The 21,022-nt window shown below is 39.2% G+C and overlaps 1 protein-coding gene across 1 annotated transcript; it reads right to left on the bottom strand.

Moving 5' to 3' along the window:
- Nucleotides 1–18,136: 18,136 nt before the first annotated feature.
- On the bottom strand, nucleotides 18,137–19,655 carry LOC148160505 (interferon-induced protein 44-like). Its single transcript, XM_088003866.1, has 5 exons — nucleotides 19,461–19,655; nucleotides 18,981–19,127; nucleotides 18,701–18,869; nucleotides 18,416–18,516; nucleotides 18,137–18,328 (listed from the first exon to the last, which is right to left on the bottom strand). Exons 1-5 carry the CDS (start codon nucleotides 19,653–19,655, stop codon nucleotides 18,137–18,139), a joined length of 804 nt encoding a protein of 267 aa, XP_087859992.1.
- Nucleotides 19,656–21,022: the final 1,367 nt, after the last annotated feature.

Raw genomic sequence — 21,022 nt, 5'->3', positions numbered from 1 at the left:
TTTACATACTCAGTCCATTTGGTCCAGATCTTATAAAATGTTCCTATTCCAACTTGGAGGGAAAAAGAAATCTTTTCCATAGCGTAAATCTGGTAAACAATTTCAATCCATTCATCAATAGTGGGTGGATCTGGTTTTAGCCATTTCCTTGTGATGGCTTTCTTACTGGCAGCCAATAGAATAGCCAGCAGTTTTTTGTCTTTATTGGTCCATGAGTCTAATTGTAGGTTGCCCAGGTACAACATTTCACATTTGAATGGGATGTTTACATTGAATACATTTTCAACATGTTTGTGAAGCTCTTTCCAATATGGTTTTATTACCTGGCAGTCCCAAAAAACATGGAAGTGGTTGGCTCCCTTAGACCCACAGAGTCTCCAGCAGGTGTCCCAGTTTCTTTGATATCGTCTCTGAATGGGTGTAGCAAAAAATCGTGCATTGTTTTTCCAGCAAAACTCCCGCCATGTGTTTGAACCAGTCGAGGCCCACTGCAGTTGAAATATTCCCTCCCAGCTTTCTTGTGAGATTATTACCTTCATTTCCTTTTCTCATTTCCTCTTTATGTATTCTGTATTCTCATGTTTAGATAGCTGTATGGCATTATATAATTTAGAGATAATTCTGCTGTCTGATCTGGGCTTAATTAGTGATAGAAATACCCCCATGAAAATTGAATCACTTTTTCTCAACACCTCTAACATTTTTTGTAAAATAATGTCTCATGTGCAGGTACCTAAAAAAATCATCTTTTACCAGCCCATGATCCTTCTGTAAGGTTTCAAAACTCTTAAATATCCCTTTGTGAGTGAATGAATAATATGTAGTTAATCCTTTTGAGATCCATAACTTAAATCTGTTATCAATTCTATTTGGTGCAAAATCTGAATCATAGGCACACCACCTCATAATTTTAGATGCATCTCCTATTCTGCAAATTTTAGCCAATTCCTGCCAGGATTTGAGAAAGCTACCAGTTATGGAATCTTCTGGGATCTGTTGTTCTTCCTGTAATTTATAATCACCAAGTAGAGCTGTTATTGGGATTCCTTTTATCGTCGTTCCTTCTATGTCCTTCCATGCTGCAGTGTATGATGGCGAACACAGGCAGACTAAAGGTCTTAGCTGGGCTACATGGTAGTATTCCTGTAAATAGGGAAGGCCCATTCCACCCTTTTCTTTTTTTAGTTGCAGAGTTCTAAACTTGATTCTGGCCCTTTTTCCCTGCCACAACTTCCTCGCTATTATTCTATCCCATCCTAAGAACTGTTTAGGTGGGATTCTGACTGGTAGACATTGAAATAAGTACAACTGTGGAAGGATATTCATCCTGATAGATTCTATCCGGGAGCTTAAACTTAGAAAAGGAATAACATTCCACCTATGAAAATCTGATTTTATTTTCAAATTTAGTGGTCCATAATTTATATCGAACAGTTTTGAGAACTCCCTCAGTAGTGAAACACACAAATATTTGATAGATTCATCCTCCCAGTTCCAGTTGTACATAGTTTTAATTGAAGATGGTGGATCATAGTTAAATGTTAATACTTGAGTTTTATTTATATTAATTTTGTAACCAGAGATTAAACTAAACTCTTCGAGCAACTTCATCAGTTTTGGGATCGTCTGTGTGGGCTGCGTTATACTTATCAATAAATCGTCAGTGAACAAGGATAGTTTTTGCTCCCCAGATGTCATTGTAACCCCCTTTATATCTGACTTCTGCCTGATCAATTGGCTCATGGATTCAATAAATAAGGCGAAGAGGAGCGGCGACGCACAACACCCCTGTCTCGTTCCTCTTCCTAAAATGAATGAATTGGTCAAATCTCCATTAATTTTAATTCTAGCCGTTGGTTTAGTATATAATGATTTAAATGTGTCAATTATCGTTGTATGAAATCTAAATTTTGAGAGCACTTTATATAAGAAAGACCACCCCACCGAGTCAAATGCTTTCTCTGCATCTAAACTTAATATCAGTGCCTCTAGTTTTTGCTGAGTGACTTCCCTCATAATGTGTAATGTTTTCCTAATGTTGTCTTGGGTCTGTTTTTGCCTGACAAAGCCCGCCTGGTCTTTATGTATTAAAGCTGGTAATATGACTTCTGTTCTTTTGGATAATATGGAGGTGAAAAGTTTATAATCATTGTTTAGAAGACTTACAGGATGATAACTCTCACTTTCCAGTTTGTCTTTCCCTTCCTTCGATATGACTGAAATCACTGCCTCTCTCCATGAGGGGGGAATTTCTTTATTTTCTAAAACCCAGTTGTATGTTTTCTCTAATGTTGGAATTAGTTGGTCTTGCATAGTTTTGTACCATTCTGTAGTGAATCCATCAGTCTCTGGAGATTTTCCCTTTTTAGTTCTCTTGATTGCTGATTTAATTTCTTCTTTCGTAATTTTGGATATTAAATTCTCATTTTGTTCATCAGTGATCTTCGGAAGATTGATCTTTTCCAGAAATGCATCTATCTGGTTGTCGCCGCTTGTCTGTGATTGGGAATATAGTGTTTTATAGTATTTTTGAAAGCAGTTTTTGATATTCTCCGGATTAGTTTCTATTTCCTTTGTTACATTGTTTCTTATTTTATGTATAGTTCTGCAGGCTTGTTGTTTTCTTAACCTATATGATAAAAGTTTTAGGGATTTCCCACCTACCTCATAGTATTATTGCTTTATAAAAATAAGCTTTTTTTTGGATTTCCTGAGTATTTATTTCTTTTTCGTTTTTCAGTTTTATAATCTTATGTTTGGTATTGTCGTCTTTGGGAGACTTTGCATGTTCTCTCTGTAATCTTTTCAAATCTTCTAACTCCTGAAGCTTTGTTTCTCTGATTCTCTTCTCATATGAGGTTATGGATATAATTTTACCCCTGATCACTGCTTTTAATGCATCCCAGATTATAGGAGGAGTTACTTCCTCATTATTGTTATTTTCTAAATATAAATTAATTTCCCGTTTTAGTTTATCTCTAATGATAGATTTGTTCAAAATGTTAGAGTTCAGTCTCCACAGAGTGGACCTCCTCTTATTATTCAGGTAGATTGAGATATAAATGGGACCGTGATCTGAAAGTGTATTAGGACCTATTTCACAGCTGTCTACCCTAAAAAGATCTCCCTTGAACATGAAGAAGTAATCTATGAGGGAGTAGACTTTGTGAGCATGAGAGTAGTGCGAGTAATCTCGACTCTTTGGGTTTCTTTCTCTCCAAACCTCTACTACTCCCACCTCATTCATCCAGGTATTTAATCTTCTACCAATGTTTTTTGTGTCGGGTTTCCCACTTGATGAGTCAATTTTCGGATTTAATCGGACATTAAAATCTCCGCCACATATTAAAATCCCCTGACCTTTTGTTGTCATTCTATCGATTATTTGTTTATAAAAGGACCAGTCACTTCCAGGAGGGATATACACATTAAGCAGAGTTGTCACGATTCCTTCTATTTTGCCTATAACATTACAAATCTGCCTTCATTATCGTTATATTCTGAAATGTGTTCGTAATTTACAGCCTTGGATATGAGGGTCGCCACTCCTCTCCGCCTCCCCGATCCATGTGAAGAGAAGTAAACATATTTAAATCCTTGTTTATTTAATTTGGCATGTTCTGAGTCGTTTAGGTGCATCTCTTGCAAGAAAGCAACCTGTATTTTTGTTTTTCTTTAATTTTGATAAGATTATTTCCCTCTTAACTGGATTGAGTACTCCATTTATATTAAATAATGCTATTTTTTAAAGTTTGATGTTTGATACGGTGAAGCCTCATCTCAGCAGGTCCTCTGATGCCTCCTCTACTGTATCATAGGTTTTGGTTCCGTCCTCGTATCTAACACGCAACTTGGCGGGGAAGAGGGTCTGGAAGTGGATGTTATTTTCCTTCAATACTTGCGGATTTCAGAATATTCCCTTCGTCTTTTAAGTATGAGAGGTGGGTAGTCGTGGTCCAGGTTTATGCGATTTTCTTGCCAGGTAAACCCCTTCCTCTGCCAGGCTTTGCGGAGTATCATCTCTTTAGTTCTGAAGCTTAAGAACTTGATTATGATGGAGCGTGGTGGCGCGTCGGCTGGTGGCTGCGGCCCCACTGACCTATGAGCTCTTTCAATGTGGAGTTCAGGAGTGTCCTCATTTAACTCAAGACCTTGACGGAGTAGGGTTTCGACAAACGAGATCATTGTCGATTCCTCAATACAGCAAAACTCAATACAGCAGTGCTGTATTGAGTTTTGTTACTCATATCCGTCTCTTGTTCATTTTCTTTATCTCCACAGGAGATCAAAACGTGATCCTGGTCCTGATGCACCACACCAGAGATCCCAGCTACTCCACAGCCGGAACGGACTGGGCAGACGTCTATCCCAATGTCATCTCCAGCGTTCATGTTCTCTTCCATGAGAGCATGCCAGGACTACTGACTTGTTCTCAAAACAACATGGCGGTGGATCAGATGCTGAGAGTGTTGCACCGTTATAGAATTCCAAGTTGGAAAATAAATATTAAGTTTTGGGGGGGGATCATAATAATATCTTTAACAATTTATTTAATCTACAAAAACTCAGAGTTTATAACTAATTTTCTTCCAAGCACAGAAGGAGGCTCTGTGCTTGAAAGCACAGAAAAACCTCATGCATGAACTCAGGTTCTGGTCAGTTCATCCCAGCACCAATTTGTCCCCCAATTGTAAATTACTCTTTTAATTTTAATTATCCAGTATTTGAGCAACCAATCTCAACCCATATTCTTAAAACATGGGGTATCAGTTTTTCATGGGGTAAATTTTCATAAAAATCCTCAAATTATATGTATGATTTAATTCAATTGCATATTATCTGAAAATTATGTATTATATTCTATACTGACTCATTTTGGTTCTAATTGACTTCTGGACCAATTTAATGACAAAATAGGGGAGATTCTGACCTCTAACCTTTGTCACTGAGAAAGCCCTGGTGATATTATTTATTGGAGTCATTTAAACACTTTTTATTTCAGTAAGCCATAGATCGTAGATCCTCAATGAATGACCAGCCATTACAGAAGGGGAACCATATGGGGGGGGACGTTAGGACAATTCCAAGGGACCCTGACCGACAGGGGTCCCTCCCACCATTTTTATTTATTTTTTTGTTCATAGAAATGAAAAATAAAATGTGGCCCTGTCAATTACGAAATTCTAAAATAGTTTTTAACAGTAAAAATTAAATGTTACCACTCCCAGACAAAAAAAGCACACATCCATATTTGCCCTCAACACCCCCCCACCCCCCACCAGATCTGCATGAAATGGTTCGTTCTTCCTTAGCCCACTTGATGGAGACGGTGTTCAGCAGCAGTCAGTAGAAGACAAGAATGACTGGCAATTACTATGTTGTTAAGAAAAATGAAGACAAGTTTTCAAAAAAAATAGAGGGAGGGAGAGAGAAAAGGGCAAGAGTGTCAATTTGCAATAGAAATTCTCTGAGAGGTGAGTAGACTGTTAGATTATTAAATATTTAGCTTAGTTAACTTAGCTACAAACTACTGTTTGCTTCCTTTTCACTAGCATTTAATGAGTTAAGGAAAAAAGTTACCAAGATATTCATATATTTAACTTGTCTCTTGCACCTTTTACCACTTAACAACAGATGAGTAAGTCAGCAGCAGCTCTAACCCACGTCCTTCCTGACCTGTCCTCTCCTAAGTGAAACTAATACTGCAGTATGTCACTTTTATAAAAAATATTTTTTTACCTATTTGTTAAAATTGTCATTGTGTTGTGACAGTATGCCATGAGAGATAATCTGTGAAAAATATATTTCCTCTGCCTTCTCCCATTGCTATCCAGAAACAACCAATCAGAGGCAGGAGGCAGGTTTCAGCATAGGAATGAGCACCCACAATCTCATGTGGCTGCTCATCCCTATGCTGTAGCTAGCATAGCCTGTTGTGAATGCTCAGTCTAGTTAGCATAGCTACCAATGATGGCAGATAAAAAATTTTCCTGTAATGATATGTTGTTTCTATACCATTAGCACATTTAGCAGTGAGTGAATGAAGTTGACTGACAGCACTAAGACCCTCCTGGTTGTGATTGGTTGTTTTTGGTCGGAACGGTACTTTACTTTAGCTAGTAAAGTAAAGTACCATTTAGCTCAGGGAGGAGGTGGAGGAGATTGATCTTTTGTTACAGATTATCTGTCTCACAGTAAACTGTCATGACATGGTGGCAGCTTTAACACATATGGAGAAGTCAATTTGCAGAGATCATAAGCTGTGTGTGTATTCATGTAAAAAAGTGTGACTTGAAACTTAACAGCATTCAGTGCTCTTAACCCAAAAGGGTTATGCCCCATCCTCAATATGTCAGTTTCTGCTGACCATATTTCTCTGACCCTCTTTCAACCTCATGGTGGTTAAGGGTTCGTCTCTACATCTGTAAACCAGGGGTGTAAATATTAGGTCAACATTCTGTATCGGGACTGTTGAGTTGATCATGAGGCCTAAAGAACAGCTGTAGATCACCGAGGAAAAGTGTAATCTGAAAGGGATTTATGAGTTTACGTAGGAAGCTCAAAGTTGGCATGAAATTGCCAGGTATAAATCGACATGTTCAGTACCAAACCTACAGCAGTACACAACGCTGTTTTCTAAAGTCTTGTATGAAATGAATTGCTAATGGTGCAGAAGTGGCATGATTATTGCCAACAAAATAAAACTATTGTTTTATGCTAAATAAAACAATAGCAGCCATCTATAAAGATAAATAGGATGAAAGTATTTGCTGCATATTGTGTTCAACAGCTTCGCCTTTTTAATTTCTTGATTGTGTTTGCTGTAGTATAGGTGTATATGCATATGTTTGTTTGGGGGGAAAAGCATCATATTTAACAAACTGCATGAAAAGGTATGTAACAAACAGGTAATGTCTGGGCTTTTTGCTTAGCAAATTGGTTTAAACTTTTCAGTCGAAAGGCTTAGAGAATATGAACAGAAAACTTAAACAGGTATATTTTTGTTGAACTAGTGAATCTCTGATAATCGTATTTACTTGTGTGGTTTTCTTTCAATAAAAATGTCAAATCATTCAATTAAAACTGCAGTGTGAAGCTTTTATACGTTTTTGTTTGTTTTGTTTTTTAATATTTGTCTTCTGTCAGTACTACGTCATGAAACTACCCCACTGCAGATGTAAGAATATCAAATTGAAATTTAAATGTTTAAACTATTATTCTGACAACACTTTATAACTTATTTAATTAAAACCTTGAGTATAAAACTGGTTAATTGGTTTGAAAATATTGGGAATTTCGTGTAAAGTAGAAACATAACTAAACTCTTGTACATATTATGACATATTATAACATGCTCGGAGCATTGCATAGGCCAAAAGGCATGCGATTCCACTCAAAAAGCCCAAACGGTGTACAAAAGGCGGTTTTATGGCGATCGCTTGCTGTGACAGGAACCTCATTGTAGCAACTGGCCAAGTCCATAGTGGAAAACCACCGGGCCCCTGTCAAAGCATCAAGGGACTCCTCAATGCGAGGGAGTGGAAAAGCGTCCTTCCGTGTCTTGATGTTAAGTTGACGATAATCAACACAATGCTGCCATCCTTTTTGTGAACAATCACAATTGGTGACGCATAGGGGCTGGAGCTTTCCCTAATGACATTTGCTGCCAACAACTGATTTATGTGCTCCTTCACAAGTTCATACTCCGATGGAGGAATTTAACGGTAACGCTGCCGAACAGGAGCGTCATCAAGAAGTGGAATGTTATGGCTAATCAGGTTGGTGCAACCCAAGTCCTGATCATTAGTGGTGTGGCATTCAGTGGTTTGACCATACAATTTTGTTGCCAACAATGCCACCTGGGGTTATCACCCAGGAATTAACAGTAAAGGACACAGGTCCGGTTTTGCAATAAGCAAGAGACAGGTTTCAAGACAATAATAGTGTAACCCCTCTGGGTTCCCAGAACCATAACAAATGTAAGGTATCTAAATGCATTTATTAAAAATAATTCATTTATTAAAAAAGGATATAATTCTCGGTTCTTGGGTTAAAAGACTGAAGAAAAAGAGTTGATTTAAAAAGACAATAGTTGAAGTAGAATGTGTTAAAATGTGTTCTGTCACTTTAAGAAAGAACCATACTGTGTAGTTTGACTGTGAAGACAGGTCAGCGCGAGAGTGTGAGACTAGAGTGCTGGGTATTTTCTGGGTTGTTCTGCCCAAGATCGAATTTTATTGGGTGATTGCACTTTTCCTGAATTTGGATTGACTGAGGGGCGGGACGAGCAGGAGTGCCGCGAAAGAAAGAAAAAGAAAAAAGAGACTGGACGTTTGTTGTGTGAGCTGGTTTTGGTGGACAGAACTGCTGGGAAGGTGCCACAGCCAAGGTGTGCACTTGGACCAGGGGATTGCTGGAGGAGCGAGGTTGGAGCGAGCGGTGAGCTGGACGCTGGAGGTTTGGAACTGGAGCGGTGGAGAGGGACAGACCCGCTAGACCTGCACGGGGCCCGCTGTTTGGAGCTAGCTGCGCTTTCCCCGCCTTTGAGAAAGGCACGGAGCAACAAGCTGCTAGAGGAGGTTTGACTTATCTGGACCTTTGCTAAACCTTGGTTGGTGCATCGAGGACCTTGGTGAGTCGTCGGTATCAGGCCTGCAACGGGGTAATGACTATAAGGCTGGCTTTCATTTTTGTTAATTTTTGTGGGCCCACTTATTAAAACTTGTATTTTCTTTTGTGTATTTTGAGAAGTCTAATGGACTTTAACATGTTTGGGACTGACTAAAATAGGTTCAGTAAAGAAATATTTAAAGGTTTGAACATACGGGGAAAGACTCTATTCCTAACCAGGTGTCTGAGCCTGTGATTTTCATTTGTATGTTTACTTTTTGAAGTTGGAGTGTTAAATAAAGGGTTTACGTTCATTAAGGTTCATTATTGGAGGGTCAAGTGGGAAGTAGTCGAACCCAGAGCGCTATATCCAACATAGATATAAGAGAGCGCTACAATAGTTTATTATGACAATGTAAGAATAAAAATACCTGTATCTGAACAAAAAGAAAATTCACAAAATAAATCCAACTAGGCTTACCGGTGGGTATGACCAGGTCCTGGATGGTAGGCTCCAAAACAAAGAAATCAAAACAAACACTTGTGAGGTCACTCACTCTTTGTAATTCCCTCCACCTATTGATGTTAATCACTGCACAGTCACACCAAAAAGGGACGCCGCATCCAGGCCCGAGCGCACCACCGGTGGTCTAGAAAATAAAAATAAGAAAAGACAATTTGTTAAAATACAGGCAGTAAAAGAGAAAAAAAAAGTGTGTAAACAAAACCATAAAAGTCCCTGTGCTTGACAGGCACAGCAAAATGAGCAACCCAGTCCAATCCGAAATAGAACGCAATCAGCTGCTCCTTGTTCTGGTCCTGGGGGCGGGGGGGCGTGTCCCACACGCCGGTCTCTCTTGACCGCTAAGTAAGCGGTGACTCAGTCCGAGCAAAGCAGCAGCGTTAAGCGTGTGGCGATCAATTGAGATTCCTAAATAATAATAAAAAAAACAGTTTAAAACAAAGGAATAAAAACAAGATTTGTCATTGAATCCACCTACCGATCAGGCCAAGCTCTCCTCACTTGCATCCAAATGGGAACGCTCACAAATGTCGGCACTTATTGCAGGAACCACTCCACCCACGATCAAACGTGGAGGTAAATACGCCCGTACGTTTCTGCTGATAAAAGGCTGTATATAACTACAGTGTACAAGCAGTTGTAAACACGCAGGTAGCCAACCTCACCTATACACGACACACAGACAGCCCAACACGGAAGCGCGGTGCGCGACGTGTCAACAGCAAAACATCAAGTGTCAGTCTACAACTCACCTCTGCTTTTATACTGAGTGCCCTCTGGCGCTATTGGCCCACTTGCAATCACCCTACCAGCAGGTGCAGCCTCCACCCTCTTCCTGCCACAGTGGCAAACACAGAAGTGTATTTACCCAACAGTGCTCGCACCCAATCTTGTTCCTCCACAGACAAACATGATAAATCAATTGTCTTGACCCCATCTGAGGCAGGAGCAGCAGCTGTTTGGGAAGACACATTTACAGAGAATGGGACTTCAGTTACGCCCGCTGGAAGACTCACCACACCAACACTATTTAAAGTTCCCATAGTGGTACGAGGGTAAAGCAACACATCTGTGTTGCCCACATTTACCACTGGGACATAACAACCTGAACTAAAGCAGGAGATGCTAACAAACCAGCTGGTAAGCCAGACTCTGATGGTTCAAACAAGGCAGTGGTGCCTGAGTATTGCTCACAGCAGGTGGTAGGCACAGTCTTCATTACACCTCCTGGAATGCGGCAGGCCCTCCTGCCTCGCACCCTAACCTTACTAGGCTGCTTAGGACTGTGCTGCATTTCAGCTGCATGAGATTTCTGTAAGGCATTAACCAAGGGTTTGGGAAATGACACAACAGGGGTAGTATTAAACAGAGCATTGCCATGCTGTACAAATAGATCTTCGTAACACTTATGACGTTCATCTCCAACACACCAGGAACTGAAGCTGAACCGCTGTCTGGGGGATTTCTTACTACCAACACCCCACAGTGGGGCATCAACTTGCCACACAGTTCAATAGATACTTCCAAATAGCCGATGTAAGGAATGGGGAGACCATTAGCTGTAGCCAGTGGCAAGCTCTCAAACGCTCTTCACCCCAGGGTTCAAAGAATTCAATAAAGAAGCTCTCTGTAATAGTGGACACCATTGAATCAGTGTCAACGAGGCAAGGCACCTTCACTCCACCCATGTTCACTTCAATATGTGGACAAGAAGCAATTAATTTAGGTACATCTGCTGAACATAAACCATTAATTGAGCCTATGGATGCCCCACCCGAGCTATGGCTCCACAACTCGGTGGGTGCTAGTTTCCCGACAGCTGACAAAGATGGCTGACAGAAGATGACATGTGGCCCCCCACACTCCCTAGCAATATGTCCGGGCTGTTGGCACCGTCGACATATAATAGGACCTCGACGTGGAGAGCGGCTGCGCCCTTGTGCAGTTTGGAGGAGGGTAATGCTGCGAGTAAGCTGATTAAGCTGCTCCTGCTGCTGTTTTAAGAGCTCTTTTAAGTCATTAACCTCTGTTTGAGTGGGGCTAACAATAGCTGGTGACCCACCACGCACAGCAAACTGAAAACTGGGTGCTGAAGACAGAGAATTACTCCCCGCATACTAGCTGGAAAACCCTCTAATTCCCACCTCATTGCCTCACCTCTGACATCAAGCAGTGTTGCTGCCGGTTTCAAACGAACAAACTGTTTCATCTCCAGCGAACGTTTTGGATGAATGGCGGTGTGTACCCTGGACAGGTCGCCAGTCTGTCGCAACAACGACAGACGTTTTAAAAAAAATACAAAAGTACATAATGTGACAAAAAGTGTAAACTGAAGCAATAAATACAGGGTTGCATCTCATTCACTGTGCAACTAAATGTTGCCACTTCTATCAAACAAATTGATAAAATGGAATATTGGTGAAGAGTGCAACTCAAAAAATTTTTTATCTTTTAACAAATCTATTTCTGACTGGCCAATGTTAAAACTGTAAAATGCACATTGTCCCTTTAATTATTCCTTATTTTATCAAAAAGCTTTAATATTGTACGACATCGGTGAGTTTTATTTTAAGTAAGCACATCAGAAAAAGACTGAGAGAGAAAAGCTACAAAGACATGTGGCAAAGGTCCAAAGGTCAGAAATCAAATTCCAAACAGCTGCATCAAGGGCCAGCAGCCTCCATATTTGATTCCTGCTCAACTACTATGCCCTCCTCAATAACCATACATCACCAACATTACTGCAGTGACTTTCATGCATATTAACCACACAATGTGTCAGCGTAGTCGTCTCTGAAGTCAATCATCATCCTCAGAGCACTCAGGATCAGAGCGTCGACGTCTGAATTCATATGAATTTCATCACTGATTAACATTAGACTGAATGTTGATTTACTATTGATTAATATTAGACTGAATGTGAACTAAAGGAAAAATAAAATGATAATACCAAAAAAATCCCTAACATAGTGGTTAAATCAAAGTTCAATTTGAGGCCAGTAGAACCTTTCAGCAGCAGGCTAGACAAAGCTGGAGAGGCATTTGTAATCGGATTTACAAATGTAGATCCCTGCAACTTATTGTTTACACCAGAAAATTTACACGCTGGGGGCAGAAAAACTATTCTTTTACATGAGATGCACAGCAGTGCTGCTGCCATAGAATAATACCGTTAACTCATTCAAACTGACATGTAGATATTAATTTTGTGCTGAGCTCGTAGCAAAGGGGGAAACTGTTAATGTACGACTCGAAACCACTTCTTTCTCGCTCTCTGCATCACAGCTACGAGCAGGCTCATTGCCATAGCAACTGAAAACAACGCTACAAACATAAAATATATATATGAAAGAAAACAGTTGAATATTTCTCACACAAAAGAAATATAATTTTAGGCTTAATTGTTTGCAATTAATACGTAATTACTGTGGTAAAAGGGAAAAACTAAAGATGTATTGCTGAACTGACTTTACTGTGAGGCTAGCTTTATGGCTAACTCGTTGTTACTGTCTTACTCGTATTTGTGGAATTGCGATGTCTGGGATCATGAGCGCCCCCTGCCACACAGGAGAACTGGCTGCCTCGCCTAGAAACTGTTCTCTGCCGTTTATGATCACTCTTTGCACACAAATCACGTTACACACACGGGTGGTGACAAACCAGTCAACGCCGTACACTACATTTATGGAAGTCAGTTAATGCACTTTTTTTCTCCTCCTCCCCCAATTTCCACTGCATAGTACTGGTGTGCTTAAAATGATTGCCACTAACTCCAACAGCGATTGTGTGTAGAACTGCAGCGCTTAGGCGGCCATCCAGTTATGGAAGAAAGCCGACTCATTTTATGACCCTCAATGTCGCGTGTGCTGGACTGATGGATCCTAGAAATACCGTGATCCTACTTACTGCATATGCCTCCTTGATGCAAGTTCGAGCTGACAGAAAATGAGGGAAAGAGGAACAGAAGTTATCAAGACCTGCGACGCAGTGAACTGTGATCGGCCTGAGAAGCGGAACATTTGCCAAGTTCAGATCACTGAGTAAGTGCCATTAGAAAGCGGAGTTAATGAGATTTTAGAACAGGCTAAAGTCTGGCTCTGCGAACCACACGAATTGAGCTAATCACGACTCTGAAGATGCAGAGACTGACCGACAATGAGAGGCCAGATAAACAGGAGCTGGAAGCACTGGAGTCCTAACTGTGATGTCATGAAAACAAAATATGAACGAGACTGGAGAGGGTACGTTTTACCTAGACGGCGCCCCCACAGGCGCAGCGAAGTTGCTGGTTGATGAGGCTGGAGAGCCAGCTGCGAGCCGAGACACTAGAAGTGAGTGTGGTGGTCTGATGGAGGCGTTCTCCTGGAGGTGAGCTGGGAAAGACGATCCAGGCGGAGGAGCGAGTCCACGACGAGACAAGCTGGGGGGGGCCGACAAGCATAAGTGGCAGAAAGGAGGACGGCGGACCAGAGCGTCACTGATGAAGGCCAAAGGGAGTCATGATGGCCTGGATAGATCAGTGAGCTGCCCTTGCTCAAGATGAGTTTATCGGGGGGGAGGCAAAGAATCCATGAAGCTAGATTGGCTGGGGTGAAGGCGTGGTGATGAATGATAACGGAAGAGTCTTACAGGTTGAATTTTCGCTTAGGGCTTCATTAGAAGAATATTGAGAACCGTGTTTGTGATTTGTGAAACTGCAATAAAGGGCAACTTTTACCCTTTTATCTGTCTCGGTCAGACGAGATCTGCTCCAATTTAAAAACTAAAATACCTTTACACCTCAAACCTGGACTGGATTATTCTCAACTAATAGCAGAATATTTACAATTATTTTTGGAATTTGTGAAACCTTTTTGTGATTTGTGAAACTTAAACTAAGGGTGATTTCAGACCTCTTTTGGATCTTGGTCACACTAGAACTGCTCCAACTCTTAACCTCAACACCTGAAAAGGTGTGAAATTGCCCATTTTTGAAGTTTCACAAATCAGAAAAAGGTTTCACAAATCCCAAACAAGGTTATAAACATTCTGCTATTAGAGCAGAATAAAACAGTCCAGGTTTTAAGTGTCTAGGTGTTGAAGTTGTGGAATTAGAGCAGGTCTCATGTGACCAAGACAGGGAAAAAAGTAAAAATTGCCCTTTATTGCAGTTTCACAAATCAGATTAAAGTTTTACAAATCGCAAACATGGTTCTAAATATTCTGCTTTTAGAGCAGAATAGTCCAGTCAAGGTTTGAAGTGTCTAGGTGTTGTAGTTTTAGAGCTGGATCAGTTCTTGTGCAGCCCAGGTGCACAAAAGAGGTAAAATCAACCTTTATTGAAGTTTCACAAATCAGATAAAAGTTTCACAAATCACAAACATGGTCTAAATATTCTGTTATTAGAGCAGAATAATCTAGTTCACGTTTAAAGAGTCTAGGTGTTGTAGTTTTTAAATTAGAGTCAATAAAAAATGCGGAAGGTAGTGAAAAATTAGGTGGAATCGCCCTTTAACCATTTCCCGAATTGGAAGCCAACTCCAGCTTTGTCAGTTACTGTGCTGCATAGAAAAATAATAAAATCAGGTGTTCAAAGAGAGAAAGAGAGAGCGAGAGAGAGAGAGACAAGAGTGTCAATTCATAACCCTGTATTTCTCCAAGAGAGGCGAGTAGACTGTGTGAGAATATCAACCATTTATATTTAGCTTAACTACAGACTACTGTTTGCCTCCATTTCACTAGCATTTAATGAATGAAGGAAATAATTTAACAACATATTCTTTTAACTTGTGTACCTTTTATCACACTTAACAACAGATGAGTCAGTCAGCAGCAGCTCTAACCCCGATACCAGCATATGTCTCCCCTCTGTCCCAGTGAAAAAGGTGAGCAACACTGTGTTCAGTGAAAAGCAGATTAGCATCATTCCAGGGATTCTATTTGGATTTTTCCTGTCTTTATATTCTTTTTACAGTTACACAACAAAAACAATTTATTACTCACAGAACTTGGAACAATCTTTATAAAATTTTCCATTAGCCCTTACATAATGAGGTTGATTGACAGCGCTAAGACTGTCCTCCTGGTTCTGATTGGTTGGTTTTTTTGTCAGAACTATGCATTTCTTTAGACAGCAGTAGCAGCTCTGGGAGGAGGTGAAGGAGATTGATATTTTCACAGATTATCTGTTTCCTAGCAAACTGTCATGACATGGTGACAATTTTAACAAATGTGGAAAACACTTTTTTAATTAAAGTTATATTCAGCAGCTTGAACAAAATGCAAAAACATAGCATTTTTAGAAGTCTGGTTTGGTTCATGTGTATTTTGCACATTGTCTGTGACTGTTGGAAGTGGGGAGAGACATTTCAATAAGTTAACACCAATAATAAAAAATTAAGCAAACTATTTGCTGTATTTTATGTGGACTATTTAATGTAAAATTCACCAACAGTGAATATTGTAATAGTATAAGTATTGGACCAAAGAGAGCAAGGCAGTTGCAAGTGTTAAGGAAGAGTATCTAATTTAGTTAATTTTGGAAAAAGTCTGTCTCTCTCTTCCTTTTGGATCCCAGGTCCTCTCAGCAGGCCGCGTGTAGCCACAAGGAAAACAACAATGCATGTTGACATCACAGAATTACAGTTTAATCCAATAGAAGACAACGCATGAACTTACACAGAAACTCCAGAACAACGGAGACATACATTTAATTTACCTGATACAAATAGAAAGACAAAGAAAGAAAGTAAACCAAAGAAGGGCAAGGCCATCTTTGGAGAATTGCAAGAGTAAATCCTAATTTGTTTCTCTGTGTGGAAAGTTTTATCTTCTTGTATTTAATTTATTCAAATAAGGCGTATCTTTACTCATCCAACCAGGAGCTGTCTCTGACCCTCTCTCTAAAGCCATTTGCCCCATTGTCTAAATAAAGTGGAAACAGAGCTTCTCCGACCTCCTGCCGGTTTATGGCTTTAACAGATCTGTGTGAAAAGCTGGAACCTCTACTGATTGTTTCCCAGACAGACAAAGGGCAGATCAAAGATCTTAGTAAAAGTACAAGTAAAATAAAGGTCAATAGGGCAGAATAAGTTCTTAATTTTAAAGCTATAATTATGCTATTTTAATCAAGACATGTTAAGTTTTAAAACTAGCTTATTTTGAATTTATTTTTGTAACACAAGCCTTTAAAATTGTGACGCTTTATATGAGTCAGATAGACTCAAGAAACTCACAGGAGCTGCGAAGGGGGGGCCCAATTTATTTTTTTGTCATGGGGTCTTTACTGTTATCACTACGTGTTAGATACTCTATGTATGTTAACGTAGATCAACAGCAAGCCAAACTCAATTTCATGAGCCAGGAAGCTGAGCATCTTGCTCCTTTATTACGTTTTCTTGACAACTTTAAGCAGTGGTGTGGAAAGCTCAATGAAAGGTTGAGTGAAACTATAAGAAAGAAAAATAAAATATGCATCAGCTCTAAATATACAGAATAAACTTCTAAAGCAGGGGTCCCCAAACTACGGCCTGCGGGCCACGTCATTTGGTCCGGCCCCTTGAACAATGCCGGATCCGGCCCGCCTGCTCATACCAGAGAGCATTCAGTGTTTTTTTTCATATATTGTATTTTCTGGTTTATATGTGGATTTTTCTTCAACCACCAGGGTTCTTGAGCAGATGTGAAAGTAACTTTCCCTCCATGGAATATATACTAGTCAGTCCCAGTCACCGTTTCACTCACGGTTTTTTCCATTTGCATTCTGGGTAAAAAATCTATCTAAAAGCACGAATGTGTCGTCTCTGCTCCCCCCCCACCCCCCCCAGTTTCAAAGACAGAACAGAACAGCCCCCCCCTCGTCGACAAGAATATTCTTTTTTGGAGAAAGAATATATTCTTTCTCCAAAAACTAAGACCGGCCCCCGACCAGAGAAAGGAACAGCTATGTGGCCCTCGCAGGAAAAAGTTTGGGGACCCCTGTTCTAAAGAGTCTGAATATAATTAACCTGAGCTGCAGTTAAAAAACAGTTACGTAGCAACCGTTGCTATGTAAATAAAAAACTATCAAAATATGGCATTTCTAGAATAAACACATTTTGGAAAACAATCTCAAACTAAACTAACAAAACATATAACACCAAACAGAACACAGATTGAACTTACAGCCATTGTTTTTGGAGGTGTGATAAAAGATTGACAACACAGGAGGTGAAGTTCATACATTAACAGGCAGGCTTTCTCTCTACGAACAGGTATTCCAAACTGCAACTGCCTCTGCTACCCACAATGCACTGTTCTCTAAAAATTCTCCTTCAAATTAAAATACAGAGAAATTAATAGAACTTTTTTAAAACTAATTAAAACATTTCCAACATCCAGCCTGGGCAGAACAGGGTCCAAGATTCATGGCAGCGCCCCTGGTCCTAGTTATAAGAAAAATGTTATGAGCGACTACAGGCACTTGTTTTCCCACAAGGACCAACATTTTCAAAACAGCAGGGCATATGTGAAAAAATGCAAAATGTAACAAAAATCTTGTTCACTTAAGAAAATGAATAACAAGAAGCGATATGCACAGGGTTGCTTCTCGTATACAATGCAACTACATGTGACCAATTCTTGCAATATAGATAAAATAGAATATTTTATCTATATAAAATAGATATAATATACTCAGAAAACTGTGTTTTCTGAGTACTACTCAGAAAACACAGTTTATCTTTTAAATCTATCCCTGACTCACCAAGGTTATAATTGTAAAACGCAAATTATCCCTTTTATTATTCCTTATTAAAATTTTTATTTTTTTCATATTTTATGACACAAGTAGCTTTGATTTTAAGTAATCACGTCAAAAAAAGGCCGAAAAAGAAAAGCAAAAAAATTACGTGGCAAAGGTCCAAAGGTCAGAAATCAAATCCCCTACAGCTGCATCAAGGGCTAATAGCCTCCATACTTGGATCCTGCTCAACCACTATGCCCCTCACTTAATGATATACATAACCAATATTACTGATGTGATTTTCATGCACATCCCCACAAACTGTTCTGTGGCTTCAGTGTGTCGGCGTAGTCATTTCCAAAGTCAATCATCAATTTCAGAGCACTCAGGATCAGAGCATCAACGTCTGGTTTCAATTTAATTTCTTCACTGTAGTTCTTCACTGGGAGGATGCAGTTCATTGGGATTCCCACACATGAGCTGAAGTCACCCATCTACATATAACATAATAATATATATTTTTGTACAATATTTTTAGGTTTATTTTTGTTCTGTTTTAAATAAATATTTCTATGATTCACCTTTTTCTTTAAATGTTTGCTCTTATAGACATTTCTCAGATCTCTCTCTGTTTCCTCACAGGCTTCATCAATGTGGGTGAGAATTGCCAACTGAGGGATTCCTGTGGATACAGAGTTTCTTGAGTACCTTTATATTTTATAAGCAAATTATAAATTTAAATGACTACATTGCAGGATTGTGTCTTTATAGGCAAATTTTATAAAAGAAAAATTTTATGACAATTTAAAAAAATATATTTTTTTACTGTAGAATAATGTTCTGAATGCAAATTTAATGTTTCTTACCCAGATCACTTGCTGCTTGTCTGATTTGACTCATTTTCTCTAAAACAGAGGAATTCATTTCTACTGCATTAGCGTCATAAACACAGACCAGAACATGAACTCTGTCACTGATGGACGGGAAAGAAATGTACTGAGAATCATCATCAGAAAGAGAAGATGAAGGGTTAAACTGTGGGGAAAAAATATGATGTATATTCAGTTAATTTTCCACATAAAGTCACCAAATTACAATACCATTAAAAGAAGGATTTTTTAAAAGCAAAAAAGTTTATATTTGTACCTTATATCCATCCTTCACGTGACCCTTCAAGGCCAGTTTGATGTCGTCTGTTCTAACTCCATTTAAATCCTCCAGACCCATGATGTCATTGAATACAAATGGATAAAAGTTACCCCTGCCTTCTTTCTTGATTTTATAGGTTTTATACTGAAAGAAAAAAAAAGTTTTATCTAATCAGCAGGCATACAGCTGCTAAAATATATTTTAAATTGAAGATCTACAAACCTGCTTCAAAATATTTTTATTAAGTTAATTTTCAACCTAAATTTATTTTTGCTGAATAAAATTCTGAATAAGATGCTACAATAATCAGCGGTTACAAGTTTGTAGCCACTCAGTGTCAGAAAATGTGTCTTTTCTGACATTATTGCCAGAAGTATTTAAAAGATTGCAAAAAACTGTTTAAGAAGCCTGATTTGATCAATCTTGTAGTCTAAAAACATGAACAGTCCTTAAAATTAAACAAGACATTATATTAACCTTTTTGGTGAAACTCTCATTAGAGATCTTGTTGCAAGCCAGAGCATCATGGGTCATTCTGCCCTGCAGGACGTTGTTGACGGAGTTGATGAAGCTGGACTTCCCAGCGCTGACTGGGCCGTACAGCAGGACTCTGATGTGAGTTGCCTCCTCATTTTGAGGCTGAAAATTCTTCAATTCCCCTAGAATTTTCATATTTTCTCTGTTAAATAGGAAATTTGAAATCATAATATTAGAAAATAGTTTTTACCATAAATAACAGAGGTGACTATAGGCTTCAGGCAAGACCCTAAACTCCAACCAGCCTCCTGGTACTGAGATTGATGTACAGAATATGCATGAACTTATAGCAGTGCGAATCGGTGTATGACCTTTCATTTACTTTGCGTGATCAGTATGATATGAATTTTGCTACTTCAGTTTTGTTAGCTTACAATAAGCTGTTAAATAAGTAGAATTGAATAGTGGTTTTTTCCTTTGTGCAGAAGGTTTTATTTACTTCATGCTTTTCTGTCTCTCCTGTTTCTGAGTATTATTAACACATTGTGTCATTTTGTACTCTGCTAACCAAAATGCACCTGGGATTTCTGTATTTGTTTGCCTTTTGGTCTGTTTTGCTACATTTGCCCTTCATTAAGATCCCGCCAGTCAGTCTGTTTTCAGGCTCTTAAAAAGACAACATGAACTATAAATATAATCATAAAAGGTAGTAAATGGGGTGTGCTGTGGTGACACAGCAGTTAAGCACAACCCACATTAGTCTTAGTCCTCAAAGCAGCAGTCGCAGGCTCTAATCCCAGCCTGGTGACCTTTGGCGCATGTCTTTTATTATGATGATTATTTAAATGCATACTGTATCAATAAGAAGATTTGTTTTATGTTCTTCCAACTAAGAACTTGGTTTATCACAGTCCCTATGGTAAGCATTTTTTTTTAGATATGTGGGACAGAAAACATGGCAGATTGCCATACTGTATGACCTTGGCTGTATATTGCAATCACTGCTGTTTGATGTTGTTTGTGTTTTGAAATGCAAGTAGATTCAAATGGCAACTTCTGTTGGTGTTTTTGTAAATTAAAGTGGCATAAAATGTTTTTTAAAGTGAATTTTGGGATTATTGACTGCCCATTTATCGTGACAGGCCTAGGGTCACTTCAAGTTGCAGTGTGAACACTACCTTTTGTGATCATAGTGGCATACCCATAGACATGAATACAGACGCCCCATTGAGCGCTGAGTCGTATGTAACAGCGTCCGCCATCTTTGATGTGACAGCAGGGCGATCGGAGCTCTGTTAGTCCTGTGCTGTGTGGAGTTATTTCAACTGTTTACAAAACAAACTGGATTCACTGGCATTACCTTGCACAGGTAAGGATGAAAGATCAGAATTACTTGACTTTGCAGCGAGAAATTCGCTTCTGAACAACTGGAAAATATTTCCTATGTAGCTAAATTGGCCCGAAATAACCGCTGATTGTTAACGTAGCAGCTAACGTTTTCATACTGTTTTCTAATGAGAGCTGATGAAAAACCGCTGTTAGAGGAGAAGTTCATTAGAAAC

This window comes from Poecilia mexicana, unplaced genomic scaffold (assembly GCF_051168715.1).
Source record: "Poecilia mexicana isolate PSO_F unplaced genomic scaffold, ASM5116871v1 scaffold_2, whole genome shotgun sequence".
In the NCBI taxonomy this organism is placed as follows: Eukaryota; Metazoa; Chordata; class Actinopteri; order Cyprinodontiformes; family Poeciliidae; genus Poecilia; species Poecilia mexicana.
Note: the sequence above shows the minus strand (reverse complement) of the source record. Positions and strands in the feature narration are given on the sequence as shown.